The sequence below is a fragment of the Acipenser ruthenus genome, chromosome 2, assembly GCF_902713425.1.
Source record: "Acipenser ruthenus chromosome 2, fAciRut3.2 maternal haplotype, whole genome shotgun sequence".
Lineage (NCBI taxonomy): Eukaryota > Metazoa > Chordata > Actinopteri > Acipenseriformes > Acipenseridae > Acipenser > Acipenser ruthenus.
Window position 1 is genome coordinate 13,542,332 of NC_081190.1, and position 16,624 is coordinate 13,558,955.

At 37.7% G+C, this 16,624-nt stretch overlaps 1 protein-coding gene across 1 annotated transcript; it reads left to right on the forward strand.

Moving 5' to 3' along the window:
• Positions 1 to 3,464: 3,464 nt before the first annotated feature.
• On the forward strand, positions 3,465 to 15,797 carry LOC131697922 (deoxycytidine kinase 1-like). Its single transcript, XM_058989857.1, has 7 exons — positions 3,465 to 3,807; positions 9,331 to 9,446; positions 9,649 to 9,842; positions 10,834 to 10,981; positions 11,856 to 11,971; positions 12,860 to 12,959; positions 14,592 to 15,797. The coding sequence occupies exons 1-7, from the start codon at positions 3,714 to 3,716 to the stop codon at positions 14,616 to 14,618; spliced, it is 795 nt and encodes a 264-aa protein (XP_058845840.1). The 5' UTR covers positions 3,465 to 3,713; the 3' UTR covers positions 14,619 to 15,797.
• The last annotated feature ends 827 nt before the right edge of the window (positions 15,798 to 16,624 follow it).

Here is a 16,624-nt window from a genome sequence, read left to right on the forward strand (position 1 = left end):
TGGATCAGTGCAGGACTAAAATCGCAGGCTTTTAGTAAGTCCTCGATAGTCACCTTTTTGGATCGACAGTTCATATCAAATATAGTCTGACAAAACTTGTATATTAGAACATAATATACCAATTGGAGAATTCTATTATAAACACCATGGGAAAGACGCAGAAAGCATTTGCTAATGTTATAAATCTATAAACAACTGACTTAAGTGCATACAGCGTAGTTGTTTCATGCTAGTTCTGTAACATTACCGTACAGTTTTAGCTTTTACAAGTTTTACACTTTAGTAAATGTTTTATGAACCTGGTCCTATGTAGTTTCCATGAAGGGACCATATACATAAACTTAGAATAACCATTTACTAGGCAGTAGTTTGGATATTTTTCAAACCAAGGGTAAGAAGAGCATTATGTGATACAATAAGAGCTATTGTAACTTTAGATAACATTTTCTGCAGTCTGTAATTTTAATTTTTACATAATTACTTCCCTTGGGAAATATGTGCTAATTTACCATTCCAGCTAAAGTAATTTTCAAAGCTCATTGAGTGGTATTCAATTTTAGTGGCTTTTTTAGACTACTGAACACTTACTGAACACTTCAGGAAGAGAAGTTGCCATGGAACAACCGGGTTTTAAAATCTCTCTTTTTTTTTTTCATCCCCCTTTGACTTTGTTTTGTTTTCAGTACACCTGCACAGCAATGGCTTGCAGTGCCCCACGCTGGGAAAGTATAGTAAATGCCCATCACTGTGACACTACTCTAGTTCAATGCCAACTACACGAGACAGCATTCTTAACAGACAGGAAGGTGTATTGCGTTTCCAAATTCCTTTCAGGCACTCCTCCTTACCCAAGGAACCTCACATAGTGTTGACGAGAATCTCTGGTCGTCAAATGCAGTTTGGGTTGGAACGTCAGTCCCCACTTGGCATTTAACTCAAGTGCTCTGTATCAGGTGACAGCTTGGCTGCTTTGATAAAGCCCTCCTCAGGACGCCCCTGCATTTTCCCAGCAAGTGCCAGACTTTTTGATTCTACTACATTGTATGAACTGAATATAGCACTTGGGCATGTAAGTATAGTGACTCACTGTGAGCAATAGCTGAGCCAGAGTCCTATGGTAAAATATAGTCAATCTCTAGCTTACTATGCAATTTATTAGTACATTGTCGTTTCCATTGCACTAGAGTGGCATTTGTATTTGAAATCTTGCAGAACTTAGTACAGCAACTTCTAGAAACTAATGGTTTTTGGTATGAACACTAACACTAATATTAAAGATTATTTTGCTGTGAATGTGTTTTTTTTTTTTTTTTTTTTTTTTTTAAAACCCGTACAGTAATTGAGGTTAGGGGATACTAATTTTCTTCACTTTCCACTGTACAAAGGGTGGTGGTGGTGGTGGTGGTGGTGGTGAAAGGGGTGAGGGGATTAGGTTTTATTGATTTATTTATTTTTAATAATGCAGTTTGTAGCTTTGAATTTTAACAGTAAAGGTATCCCTTGGAAATCCTGGTTTTAATTTAGTTTGTTTTTGTTTTGAAGATTTTCACTTTCAATCGGAGAATTTTTGTTAAATATATTTGATTTGCTGCTAATTGCATACTATTAAGCTAGGTAATTAGAAGCATATGATTAAATGTACTGTCACATTATCTCAATACTTTTCTGTATTTAGTTATTTTGAAAATGGTGTGTTTCAACTTTCATAAAAAGAGAGAAAAAAAATGCTATGGGAATTTTGTTTGGCAAATGTTTATAGGGGCAGCAGTGTGGAGTGGTGGTTAGGGCTCTGGACTCTTGACCGGAGGGTTGTGGGTTCAATCCCCAGTGGGGGACACTGCTGCTGTACCCTTGAGTAAGGTACTTTACCTAGTTTGCTCCAGTAAAAACCCAACTGTATAAATGGGTAATTGTATGTAAAAAATAATGTGATATCTTGTAACAATTGTAAGTCGCCCTGGATAAGGGCGTCTGCTAAGAAATAAATAATAATACCTCCATATGCTTAAGGGGGAGAAAATGATCTGCGGTACTTTAAATGAAGTGTGCCAACTGTTTTAAACTATTTACAAATGGAATAAGGGGGGGCGCATTGCATTCCATTTCTAAGAATGCCCTTTGAGAAAGTTTTAACTTTGTTTTGATTATAGGGAGTTCTACAAAACATTGTGCAAATAAAGATGTAAATAATGTTTACAGACCTGTTGTATGTGGTGGGGTTTGAAATATTTAAAGTTGTGGTATGATGCTAAATGCTGTTTATATGAACAATAAAAGTTATGTTTGACCAGACCGATAAGATCTTAATGTGTGAAGTGTCTCTTTACAAGTGTACTTTTAAATGGCGGCGGCGGCGGCGGGGGGGCGGGGGGTAACGTTATATTTGGTAGTTCCATTCATGTAAACAATGTCTTCGAGTGCGGGACAGCTAATATCTAAATTCTAGGAAATTGTATTTAAAATAATAAATTTGTATTTTTGATGTTACTCACAGAAATCGTTTTACAATTAGGATGCTTGTTTTACAAATGGGATTAGACGCTAGAAAATTAATGGATAGTTCTGTAATGGAAAAAGTAGTATTCAGTTACTCGTAAAATATTAATTGTCCTAATTACAAATTCTATGTATGCATTCAATACAATACAGAATAATAGTCAATTATAGTTTGATATGTATTTATATATGTTTGATTTGACATCCTGCCGCCGTACCCAATATAACAGGAAAGAACATTCCCCATTAAGAATGTTTGTATGTTGAAATAACTATAAAAACAATCTTCAGCATTCATCGTTGTGTGTAGGCGGTCGTTGACAACGCAGTCACGGTCAGGATGCACAGAGCCCCCGGTAGTCCGTGACAGCGAGCGCCAAATTCAAACCCGAGTTGTTGTAAATAGTATTGTGAAAGTAGATCTCTATACAGTCAGTTCTCGTTAATACAAATTGTAACGGACCAGCAGAAAAAAAAAAGAAAAAAATGTGTCTGATCATAATTTGTATTATGAAGAATCGAAAGCCAAATGCACACTACTGTGAGTTTCTATTGAAGTTACAGTAACACTGAAATCAAATTTCAATTACAGAACAGTGAAAAGTATTATACATTTTTAAGTACTGGTATGTGCGTTTTATTGAAAATATTTTTTAAAAAGTACACATTGCAAATGAACTGCACTTGAAACCTGCATCCATTCTGATCACAGGCATTTTTAAATCACAAAAGCAAGGCGTCCTCAATATCAGGATATTGAACAAATCAGAAACATTGACGACTTGCATCTAGTCTACTGTTCACGGACCGCTTCCAGTTTCAACAGGCAACTCGAAATGCATCATAGGATCTGTAGTCCCCAAACGGCATTAATACAGTACAGAGCGGCGCTAATGTGGATGCGTGTAATACATTTCCCAATATCCTTTACACTCAGCGGTTCGAACTAGTTTCGTTTTCTCCAAATTGTTCTCTTCTTAGTTTCATTCTCTTCACTTCACATTTGTCTCTTTCATGGGAGGGCTCAGAAAGACTGCGCAGTAACCGGGAAAGTGCATTTTTATTATAAGAAGCCATTTACAATACGCGAAAGCTACATTTTACCGGCACCTTGTAGAAAAGCTGTACTATTAATAAACTCGTCTAATCCGAGTTCGTTTTAGCGGGAATTTATTTCTGTTTTATTTTTAATTTCAATAACTATATAATACAGCGAGATGACAACTCAGCCAAAAAGAGTTTGCACGAGCCCTCTTAATAATGCGCGTTCTGAGAAACGCGTCAAAAAAATCGCCATAGAGGGAAATATTGGTAAGTAAAGAAATTTAAATCGGTACAATATTAATAATGTCAATATGTGTGTCTGTTACGTTGCTTTTTCCCTCCTGAATATAGCTAATTTTTTATAAAGAATATCATACAGTCCACATTTTCAAATACACCCCTTAATACAATATAAATAATCTAGTGTGATTACCGGTATATTATTATTATGAAAATATTTGTTTAAGTACATTTCCTGGTTGGCGCCACAGTTATGTGGCGCCAAAAAAGCATTACAATATATACCTTACATGTTAGAAGTTAGAACAAATGCTGAATTGCAAAGAAAATAGAAATGCCAAAAAGTTAAATTTGCCTTGAACCTTTTTTTTGTTAATGCAGAAAACTATAAAGCCCCAAGGGGAACAGTACTGCCTTGGCTATATCGATGTGAACGTTGCCCCACAAAAGCAGGACATTGAACTTGTATCACTAAACAAAATGCAGTTAAAAATACAAACTCTTTAATTGGTATTTTTCTTCTTTTTATGAATAGCTGCTTCATTTTTACAGTAATCACGTGAAAGTTTAGGTTAATCCAATACTAATTGCAGTGATAATTGTGGGTGTTCGAAATTAGGCATGCTGTTGGGCTTCTAAAATAAAATTGTGACAGTCGAAGCGAGACGCCAAACCAGCTGTTGAAACAGTAAATCCACCGATTTGTCGAAATTCAGTTTTCTTAATTAGCGCTAGGTGGCGGGATGCATCTGAATAAACTGGGCGCGTCATACTATCTGGAATACTGTAAACTATTAGATTCCTGCAGCTGAGATGCCGTTTAATTTGGGACGTTTATACTTCAGTCTAACCACTGCAGAGAAATACCACAGTTTACCTACAAAAATACATAGAAACGTGTCGTCCCCGGCAGGAATCGAACATTGTAGTTGTTTTCATTTGAAACAGGGCACTTACAGTTTTTCTTATTTGCCCTTTGTACTGTAAAATCCAAGAACACGGTTCCATCGAGAGTCATGTTATGTGAGATCAAAGTTTGTGAGGGTTATGATTAGAATGATTTTATTGTAATAGTTAAGTAGGCTATGCTGGATTGGAATCGATATATACAGTGCAGATAGTGGGGACTAATTCAGTGGCCGGGTTTATTAATAGATATTATTGTGGACAGCTCAAATCTCTGGAAAACCATACAGATGTGTCCAATGTCCCAAGCCATTTTGAAAAAAAAAATGTATAGGTTGAAATTAAATATATAGCTTTGAAGGATGATTATATATGGGTTTTAAAAAGGACTGAAACAGAAAGATGGTTTCTCTTCATATTATTTTAGAGACAGTTTGTTTAAAAGTATAAAAGAACTGAGGCACAGTAATTGATGTTATTACTGCCGCGCAAGAGCAATAAGCTTCAAATAATTTGCATAGTCATACATTAAATATAGGTTAGGTAGTCTTACAAACAGAAGGCTCTTTATTTAGATGTTTTTTTGTTTGTGTGAACAATACATGACAGCTCAGTTTCATTGCATATATAAATAAGGTGTGCTGATACTACATTGGTTCACAGATTAGATTTGCCTTAACAGGTTTTGATAATGGGCTGGGCTTTTTTTTTTTTTTACGGCACATCATGGTCTAAAAATAGATATTTCACGATTAAACGTAGTATTTAATAAAGCAGAAAATAATAGTGTTGTCACATTTAAATGGATCATTGTTCTCTACAGTTATTATACAACACATTTCACAGAAATTGTTAAATCCGTGATCAGTGAAAAAGGCGAGTAGCAGGCCTATCACAGTATTTGGTGGCAGTGGGTGCAGGAAACATTTTCAGTGGTTTTATCAATGTTGAGAACGAGGTAAAAGAAACTGTACTTTGTAAAACGTACATAAAGTGTTCTAATTTGAATTACAAGTTGTTCTACGTATATTTACATTAGTTACGATATTCTATGTAGGTACTATTGATACTGTTATTGTAATCAATGCTAGCAACGGTATCATTGCACCATAGTTTCAATAACAAAGGACCATAAACAAGTAGAATGAATCACTAACACGATAAGGTAATATCATTTTTTTAAAGATTCATATGCCACATAATGAATGATAGCTTCATTAACGTGTCGATCTAGACTTGCACATACTGTACTCCTTTTAAGAAGTAATATCAATATTCAATACTGAAAATATGGGAGGAAATCTAATGGTGTAAACATTAATTAACATTAAAATCCCAGGACTCCCCATCATACGGTCTGGAGCCTGTTGTGGGGCTAACTAACCTAGTTCTGTTCCATTTAGAACCATCTTGAAGTATGTAGGTAGTCGGTCCAACTTGCTTTAGAATTTGTATGGGCCTAGGGAGCTGAGGCTGCAGCTTCTGAGCTGCTCGAGGACGTTTTATTCTGACCCACTGGGACGCTGCTAGATAGAAGTCTTTTGCCTTCCGCCTCTGGTCTACAGCCCTCTGTAAAGTCCACACAGTCTAATATCCCCTGACTTTTTAGATGGAATGACTATGTTTGAAACCCACGGAGAGGCATCAATTGGTTCAATTATATCTTCCTTCAACAACCGGTCCATTTCGTCAGCAACTTGATCTTTTACTGCTATTGGAAGGCAGCATAGGGGTTGCATCACAGCCCGCACTGGGATCCACACTAAGACCAGAAAACACACTTTCCAGTCAGGCTCAACATTGTTGATTGTTCAGTCCCTGGCTTCGCAAACTCTGAATTAGAGTGCTTGACTCTAAGCTCAATAAATGTGCACCGTGCTTTGATGCAAACAATGTAAATGCTGGTGGTTTGCAGTCTAAGTATTGGACAGGAAGGGAGACAGTGCATAGTAACGATTGACTCCAGGGCATCGTGAGCAAGTGGCGAAACTTAGCAAAGAAACGTTAGCCCCGAAATCCACAATGAGGGGGACCTGAATATTGTAAAAAAAAACAAACAAAAAAAAAAACAGCCACTTTATAGCTGCTAATTACCTCAACGCAGATACAAACGGTTTCAGTGATTCAGTGACTCACCCTCCTGCTGTGCCTAAAATCAAAACCTCAGTTAAAGTGTTGCGTCTTGGTCTGAAATGTGCTGCAGTGCACCAGAATGGCCGAGCATCTGGCTTTCGAATAAACTGGAATAATATATCTCTAATAAAATGGTGTAACCAGAAAAACTTGAAATGGGTAAGCGCTCACAGTACCCCTGGTTACAGGAGACAGGTTGAAGTTGGGGTGTAGTCGTCATCGTGCCACTTCAGGAATTACGCCTAAAGAAAAATAGTTGCATTTTTGGAATGCCCTGCATGTGGCAGTATGGTGTGGGGGAACGTAAGGCTGGCAGGGATGGGGTTAAATCTATCCCTGCCAACAATTACAGGTGTGGCCATTCCCCGGTTAGGTAATTGGGTTGTTACCGTCAGGAATGAGAGACTCAGAAGCTGCAGTTTAAAAGCGTGGTTGCGCACTGTATTTAAACATAAACAAAACAAAAAAAGGAACAAACAAAGGGCACGAGGGCCAAAATAAAGAGTTACACAAAAACAAAACAATACAGGCTGTAGGCTGGGCATTCGCCTTCACTACACGTCTCAGAACACAAATGAATGTTCCCAAAGAGAAGCAATACATTTGTCAATAATTGTATCAGTCACACAAAATGCAGTTAGCACTGTATCAAATGATTTTAAGTTGCTGTGGCAAAGTGGTTTGCAGTGTGCAGGTGTAGAGGTGATGCGGTGCTCAAGTAATGACAAACAACAACGTTCACGGTGCAATGATGTTTTATTTATAATCCAAAGTCACCTGACAGCTGTAAATAATAATAACTGGCAATACACAGCTATGTGTACTGCTCAGTAAAACCCATGGGGCCAGGCCCAAAATAATAATTACAGTAAATACACACACAGAACACAGACACGGTCACAAGTCCAAAGTGAGTGCTTTTTAAGTGTGAGTGGTGAAATACATATATTTGTGAACAGTAGTGCAGTGTTGTCCAGGTTGGTGCTGGCCTTTAGCGACAGCTCCTGGTAAGTGTTAGCCGTCTAACAAGAACAAACGTTTACAATTAGTACGACAAACAAACAAACACTAAACACTCACGGTATATCACTGTCCTTCAGCGGTTCATCCGTAACCATAACAAAGGAGCAGTTCGCTCGGCCACATCCCCTTTTGTACCTTCAGCCACGCCCCCTTGGTTAGCGAGTGCAATCGTTTTTCCTCCAATCCGCGATTGCCACATCGCTTCCCATCTGGGGCGATGACTTTGTGTACTGTGGCTCCGCCCCCTCCTAGATGGCCGACTTCCGACTGATGCTGGAATGAACTGTCAAACCATCCAGTCCGGGGCACACTGTTCCCTTTACACAATGCCCTCACAGGTCGGGAAGATTTGTAACCAAGATTCATTCTGTGTCTTTCACAGTTGCTTTTCAAAGTAATAGCACAAACAAGATTGTTAGTAGGCTTTGTAGATAGCAAATAGACAATAACACCTTTTTAGTGATTGGAAAGCGTTTAACAGGTCATCTTTGTGAATTTGTTTTGCCCCCCAACATTCTGGACCCAAATCCTACCTATTCCAATCTCAGCATAATTGTGTGACTTTTAAAATGTTTGCAACATCAAAAACATAAACCTCACATATTGAACTATAACAACTAACAATGATAAACATTTTATTAAAGCCAACATAAAAATGATCTAAAGGGACTCTGTATAACTTTCTGTTGCTTTGCACTTTCTGCAGACTCTTTTGTTTTCTTCCTTAGTTTTTCTGTTAGAAGTAAGAAATATATCGAAACAATAAACATCAATATGCTTTAAACAGTGGAGAAAGATTGTGCTTCACTGATTAGTATTCATTTATACAACGAGTTGAAAACGGGAAAGTTCATGAGCAGCACAGAGCACTCTGAGCAGAGCTCTACTTAGCCAGAATTGCCAGACGCCTGCTTCACCCACCCCAATATCAGTCGAAATCACACTTGCGTACAAGTGGATGATCATTTTGAAACTATACTATAGTAACCTTTGAGCTGCTAAACAGAAATGTAATATGTATGCACAATGGTTTAGAGATAATATATAATACTGGGAAAAAAATCAATTCAAGATAATTATTTTCTTTTTCTTTCATTTTTCTTTTTGCATTTCTGAGTCGTCCTGCTTACCCCCTATGACCCCTAGAAGTACCCCCAGGGGTACGCGTACCCCCGGTTGAAGTATGGTATACAAACAGGGATTTCTTTGTCCTAGTATGGTACCAGATACCATTTATGTAGGGGCTTCTTTCAAAACTGTACAGTATGTGAGACCTAGGATTAAAGTAATTATTGAATTTAACCCATTATTTAATTTAACACGTTTAACCCATTGTTTTCTTAGTTTAAACCTTCATTTGTGTTTCACACATAGTACAGATTAAAACATATATTTTAACAGGTAATGTATTCTTTGCAACTTGAAATTGCAAATGTAGAATTTTTGATGACACTCTTGGTTACTCTTTCTTGTTTGTTTAAATGGCAGCTGCTGGCAAGTCCACGTTTGTGCGATTGCTGGAGAAACTTAATGAGGAATGGGAAGTTGTTCCAGAACCGATAGCAAAGTGGTGCAACGTTCAATCTGATCATGATGAATTTGAGGTATGGATTTATTTACTTTTAATATCAAGCTTAAAAAAAAAAAAATACCCAGAGTTAATCCTGTTGTACAGAAAGTCAGTACATTTATTATTTCTGTACCCCAGAGCCATGTTTACAAAGCATTTTCCCCAAGCTGCTAATGTTAATTACATTAATTACCATTTTTTTGTATTTTTATCTTTTGTTTTGTTTTTTTTGTAAGGAACTGACAACATCGCAAAAGAGTGGCGGAAATCTTCTCCAGATGATGTATGAGAAACCAGAGCGATGGGCCTTTACATTCCAGACCTACGCCTGTATGAGCAGAGTGCGCGCTCAACTCAAGTCACTAAATGGAAAACTGCAAGAGGCTGAAAACCCAGTCCAGTTTTTTGAGAGATCAGTTTACAGTGATAGGTACGTAAATATAGGTTAACAGAACTCAATCGAAAGAATACTGGTTCTACCCCTGTCATAGCCCCACCTCAAGTAATCAGATTTATTTATTACATTAGTAATAATGTAATAGCCCACCCCCTTAGTCTTGTACCAAGAATAGGTTCTGTATTGTCTTCTGTGATTGTCTTCTGTGTATTCTCTTCTACACAAATATACAGCAATAATAAAAGAATCTGAGATAAACAGTAATGCAGAAATTGAGTACATGAACGAGGCCCTTCATGTATTTCTAGTATCTGGATGCAGTAGTTTTCCAGCAATTACATTTACACAGTTTCACAACGTCCCCCACAATTTGTAGTACTATGTTAGTAAGGGTTACTTACTAGTATCTTTCATTTACTGTGAATAATTAACCCCTCGGGAGGGGGAAAAGACAAACACGCGCTGTCCTCCGAAGCGTGTGCCATTAGCCGCCCGCTTTTTTACACACTGCAGACTCACCATGCAGCCACCCAGAGCTACAGCGTTAGAGGACAACTCAGCCCTGGGCAGCTTACAAACAAGCGCACAGGCGCCTGGTCAGACTACAGGGGTCGCTGGTGCACGTTGAGCCGAGGACACCCTGGCCAACCTAACCCCCTCCCCCGGGGGTATCGCTCGGCCAATTGTGCGCCGCCCCCTGGGAGCTCCTGTCCTCGGTTGGCAAAGGAATAGCTTGGACTCTTGCGACGTCCAGACTATATGGCGCATCCTGCACTCTACACGAGTGCTTTTACTGGATGCGCCAGTTTGAAGTTTCTGATGTGCTGCGTTTGTAATAGGAGTTAATTGGCTCTTATTCTGACAAGGTACTATAAATAATACTCGGTGTAACTTGTGTCTTTATGTCCACTTTGATAACTCAAGAGTATATTTTTGCTCTGAAGGATTACATAGGGCACGTGTCATATCAAGGGCAAAGACAAAACTGCATACATTTAATATTGTTTTACTTTAATTTTTGCAGATACATATTTGCCTCCAATTTATATGAATCAGACTCCATGAATGAAACTGAATGGGCTGTATACGAGGACTGGCACGGATGGCTACACAGTCAGTTTGGCAATAACATTAAACTAGATGGGATTATTTATCTCAGAGCATCTCCTGAGGTAAGCTTAAAACTATGTATTAATACAATAGCTTTGTAAAAGTACTATTAATGTGGGGTGTGTTTGGTGACCTGCCCAATTAGAGGGGGAAGTACATAGTATTTGACACTGCAGAGATAGGTTTTCACCCCTGCCAAAACCACACATTTTAATAATTAATAAATCATTCACAAATATACACACGGATGCAGTGCCTCCTGTAATTTGGAAAATGTTTATTTTTTTTATGACAGAAAAATGTACAGGTTTGGTTTGTAAGCCGTGTTAAATACTCCATGTCCTAGTATATGGTGCTGTTGAAGTGCTGGACCTGATAGGGAGGTAGAAACAGAACACTTGTGTTTTATTAATGATTTTATTAACAAGCTGTACTGTCAATTATTAACTTTATCAGCAGCTAGACTTATTTCTCAGTCACTTAATTACAGTTTGCTGCACTTTCAAGAGTACAAAGGAAGTTTCACAAGGTGTAATAACATCACATTTACGAAAGGAAAAACATTTACAGAGGGAACATTTCTACATTCCCCTGGGCATAGCTTTGATGGATCAATTTTACCCATAAAACACTGTCAAAGTCAAAGATGCTGTGGGGAAATTCACCTTGCCTTTTAATCCAAAGTGTAATTTGCAACTCCCCCCAAGAAAAATAAACACATAAATAAATAACATATATGTGTCTTCTGTGAGTTTGTGTTTTATCTTTGAGAAAAGTGTTGTAGAAAGTGCAGTCTCCCTGCCAGTCTGAATGCCTGTTCATCTCACACACCAGTGAAGTGTTCTGTTCAGAGATACGGAATGGAAAAAGTGAAACACAGATTTACAAAACATAGTTTGGTATGAATGTAATAGTAATATGTGTATTTGGTAATAGAAATGCATGGAGAGACTTTACACACGAGGCAGAGAGGAAGAACAAGACATTCCCCTGGAGTACCTGGAAAAGCTCCATTTCAAACATGAGAGTTGGCTTCAACATAAAACAATGCGGTAAGACTGAAGTAGATGCAGTAAAGATATACACCTGCTGATTCCCCTTTTTCATAAACATGGGTAATGCTTTAATTTTAAACAATATGTTGAGAAAATACATCAATAAGTATTTTAAGAACTGTATAAAACTGTGTTTTCACCATTATGGTATATTTTTAGAGACATATTCGTAACCTGCCACACAGTATTCTTTTATCCACAGCCATGTAAAATGAAAAGGAAATAAAACACCTTCTGATCATGTGGGCACAAGACTATATAATCGGTCTGTAGTAGACCTGTTCTAAACGATATATTGTGTAATCTCAGCATGATTTTTAGTAATCAGGTAATAGAGATCTGATAATAAATTATTTCTATTTAGAGACAAGCAGATTGTGATGATCAGCAGAAATAAACCAAGCCTTTTAAGTGTGGTTCCTTGAATAATAAAATAAAAATGTCACAGTGCTTTCTGCCATGAAAGCATAACTTTCCTACTTTAGCTTATTTAGGAGCCATCTCAGCTTTTAAAGTCAAGGGTGTACTGTCTTTTGGTACTTTATTTGGTACTAAATGTTGCCAGTATAGAGACCTGAATGCTTTTTGTTGTGATGTCATCCTCTGTCCTCCCTTCATTTCACATCAGTCCCTGCTGGAGAGGCTATTCTGCAGCCACGTGTTCCTTTGTGATCAGGGCCTGCAAAAAGCCACTCATCTTCCAGCTATACTGTTCACATCAAAGCATCAGTAATATCGGTTCCCACTTTTCCCCTTAGGTCAACCAGCAACGTGTATTTAAGACCAAATATGTTAACTCACAGACCAATGTGACCAGAACGGCATATACATTACAAACGGAAAAGAGGACACACAAAAATAGATACCCTTGTTTCTGTTTTACAGCATGGAATATGAGTACTTGAATGACATTCCAATACTGACTTTGGATGCAAATGAAGACTTTAAAGGAGACAAGATCAAATGTGCTGATATGATTGAAAAGGTATTTTTAATGGATTGTGTTAAACTCTTTTTTCATATAGCACTCTCCAATCTTCATATTCCTGCCGTCACTAGCCTGACACATTTTCAATGTAAATATAACGGTAAATTAAGAAAAAGAAAAAAAAATCAACCCCATTGTCCAGAGGAGATAAAAAAAAAACAAGGTTTGAAAACTGCATTAACATTATGGCCTATTCACAATGAAATAATTCGCTCATTAAATTTGCTATTGGTTACAATTTATGAATTATGTGGCCCAGCTTCTGCTAGTGAAAGCAGCAGTCCCTTCCAGTGTGCCGCGGCTGCAGAGATGCATTTCACTTTTTGCTGTCCTATTTTAATCAAAACTTTACATGACTTTGCATAGCCACTTAGATTTGCATTATCTTCAGTCTATATAACTATATCGTCATTTTTCCAAACAGTACATTAGAGGTAGCCTACCTTTTCCTGCAGCTGAACTTTCAACAGTGACAACTCCAGCTGATCATTTTATTTTGCGTCTCCATACTTGAATATGTATAATATCCCTTTCATACATGTATGTGGATTTATTATTAACTGACTTATTGCCCACATTGCAACCAATATATGTAGAATATCTCTTTCATACATGTATAGGCCTAATCAATCTACATACCACGACGCAACCAAAAACGTGTCACATACTGGGGTGCTCAGAGAAGCGTTTCACCCACGTGGATTCGCTTACACGTACACAATACATTACTAAGGCTCTACCTATTTCACGGCCATGAAAAACATGACACGGACCGTGGAATTCATTCTTCACCGTGAAAACTGTCTATTTTGTGTATGTTTCCCCTGTACTTAAATCCAATTAAGTTATGTGTATCGGTCCAGGTTCCTGATGTGATTATAAGTTTGTTTCAATTTCAAAAACTGGAAAGGATTTATTGATTGACACTTAACAGCAGCCAATAACCACTCTGGGCTCGCCTCACTTATTGGTAGATATGGGCATCCGGGTCGGGTTTAGTATCCTAGGACATCTCAACTGATATTGTTAAGCTAATGAACATTTTGCGAGTGTCCAAAATGAATCGGCTCGTGTGCAATAATTTTGCATTCTACTGGTGGCAAACTATTTTGTACAACTTGCAATGTTTCATTGGATCACATGCGGCATTTTGACAGACAACAATCAAAAACGAAAAAGGTTGCGGATAGTGCATTGTTTCATAACGAAAAGGTTTACTCTTGATCTCTGCATCATCATCTTGTATTTGTTCACAGACGCATATTCTCAGTAACTTTTAGAAGCAACAACACAGATTACGTTCTTGACAGCAAGTTAATATATACAAGACACATTTTTAATTTCATGGACTATTCGATTTCATTAAAATATTATCGATTTGTTATCGTGGGGTCCCAATCGATAAATAATTTGATTATTATTGTTATCGTTACAAGCCTATTACTTTCTGTTTTAATCCAGAACACAGAGGCATGTTATCTTGGGATGGGTAGCTACAGGAAGTGATATTGTTGATTTGGAAGGGGACTCTATGATTATGCATTTCAGAGTCAATATAGATGTATTATTATTATTATTATTATTATTATTATTATTATTATTATTATTATTATTATTGTCTCCTTGCAGGTGAATGAGTTCCTGAGCACTTTATAACTGGCAGAGATAAACAGGTACAGCTCGAATGGATTGGATTTACCAATTGAAGGAATTAGTATACGCAAGCTATAAATGTTTACTGGTCAGAAATAATATAAAAAATGTTTTAATGACAATGTAACTTTCAGTCAACTTAAGAACTAGTGCCTTTTATTATTATGTAATCCACTGAAATTCGGAATAACTACAGAAGCCATTTTAGTTTTTTCTAGTTTATATATTTTTTTAAACATATTTAAAAATGTGAAGGGGCTCCCGAGTGGCGCATCCAGTAAAGGTGCTCTGCGTGGTGCAGGATGCGCCCTATAGCCTGGAGATCGCAGGTTCAAATCCAGGCTATGTCATTCCCGACTGTGACCAGGGGTTCCTGGGGGGCGGCAGCCAATTGGCCCAGCGTCGCCCGGGTAGGGAGGGCTTAGGTCGGCAGGGCAATCCACGGTTCACCGTGCACCAGCGCCCCCGGTGGTTGGTAGGGTGCCTGCGGGTCTGCAGTGGAGCCATTCAGATCTGTGTTGTCCTCCGGCACTATAGGTCTGGTGGCTTCGCTGTGGATCCGCAGTGTGAAAAATGACGGATTGGCAGGAACACGTTTCGGAGGATGTGCGTTTCAGTCTCTGTTTCCCGAGTCGCCGGGGGGTTGCAGCAGTGAACTGGGATAAAAATAATAATTGGGCATTCCAAATTTGGGAGAAAACCAGGGTAAAAAAACCATTGGTGATGACTAAAATAAAAAAAAGGGTCATTAAAATTATGTTTTGTTTTTTGAGCATCCCTGTATATATATATATGTTTCATTGAAAATGTTTTAAATTGTTATCCATTGCTTTATATGGGGATAATGGCATCCTCATATGAGGTTATATATCCCCCATATAAAGACTAGAAGATTACAAATGTTTTAATGACAATGTAACTTTCAATCAACTTAGGAATTAGTGCCTTTTATTATTACATAATCCACTGAAAGTTTGAATAACTGCATCAGCAATGATATATTTTTCTAGTTCATATATTTAAAATAATTTATTTAAAAATGTAAAGGAAAATCCAAGTTATGTTTTGCTTTTTGTTTTAGCATTCCTGTATATTGTGAGCAAGTTTCATGATTGTAATTATGTTGTCCTACATTTACAGGACAACAAAAGATTACACAATAAAAAAAACAACTCTCTTGTATGTGTGTAACCTTTGTGTAGAGCTCTGACCTACAACAGTAAAACAAACACATTCGAAAATAAAATGTGTTTAGAAGGTAAATACAAAAGGGCATTCAGTGAAATATGTCAGTTTCAATAACAATGAACCAGAGATCTGACACACTTTGAGGGCTTTGTATCCAGCAGGAAACAAAATGCTACATGAAGTAATAACATGCCATTCTATTTATTTTATTGGGACAAAACCTGCACATCAGTTTTACACAAAGCACTGCAATACAAGTATCTGAGTAATATAATTTGTCAAGCTACTGATTAAGACTTGGTTATCATTCATGGGGTTTCCATGCGGGGCAATATACACATGAAATGGCGATGCGCGTGCACGTTTGGGAGAATTACTCGTGTAAATCAGGTTTGTGGCCGAAAAAAACGGCCAGAGAGGGATAGGGTAAATCTCATTTACTCGTGTAAATGACAAAAAAAAACGGAAAAATTCACGCCCAGTTTCACATGGAATCCTGTAAAATGTAAATGAGCTTGTCTGTCCGTGACACACCTCTAAATATTGTCCGTGACACACCTCTAAATATTTAGAGGTGTGTCCGTGACACACCTCTAAATATTTAGAGGTGTGTCTGTGACACACCTCTAAATATTGTAAGGTGTTACACCGTGACCCTAAAACCCTTCCCTTGTACAAGTGCAAGATGTCTGACTCTGATAGAAACAGTTTAATTTATTCGAAGTCTTCCCACTAATCATGGGAATGGGAATGTAGAAATGGGAGCCCAGCTGACAAGATTGAAGTTTTTGCAGGTGTCAGGGTTTTAAAGACTGTCACCC

Coding starts and splice junctions, on each gene's coding strand:
- LOC131697922 (XM_058989857.1), top strand. CDS start 3,714: ATGACAACTCAGCCAAAAAGAGTTTGCACGAGCCCTCTTAATAATGCG. Junction 9,447..9,648: donor CTGATCATGATGAATTTGAG/GTATGGATTTAT, acceptor TTTTTTTGTAAG/GAACTGACAACATCGCAAAA. Junction 9,843..10,833: donor AGATCAGTTTACAGTGATAG/GTACGTAAATAT, acceptor TAATTTTTGCAG/ATACATATTTGCCTCCAATT.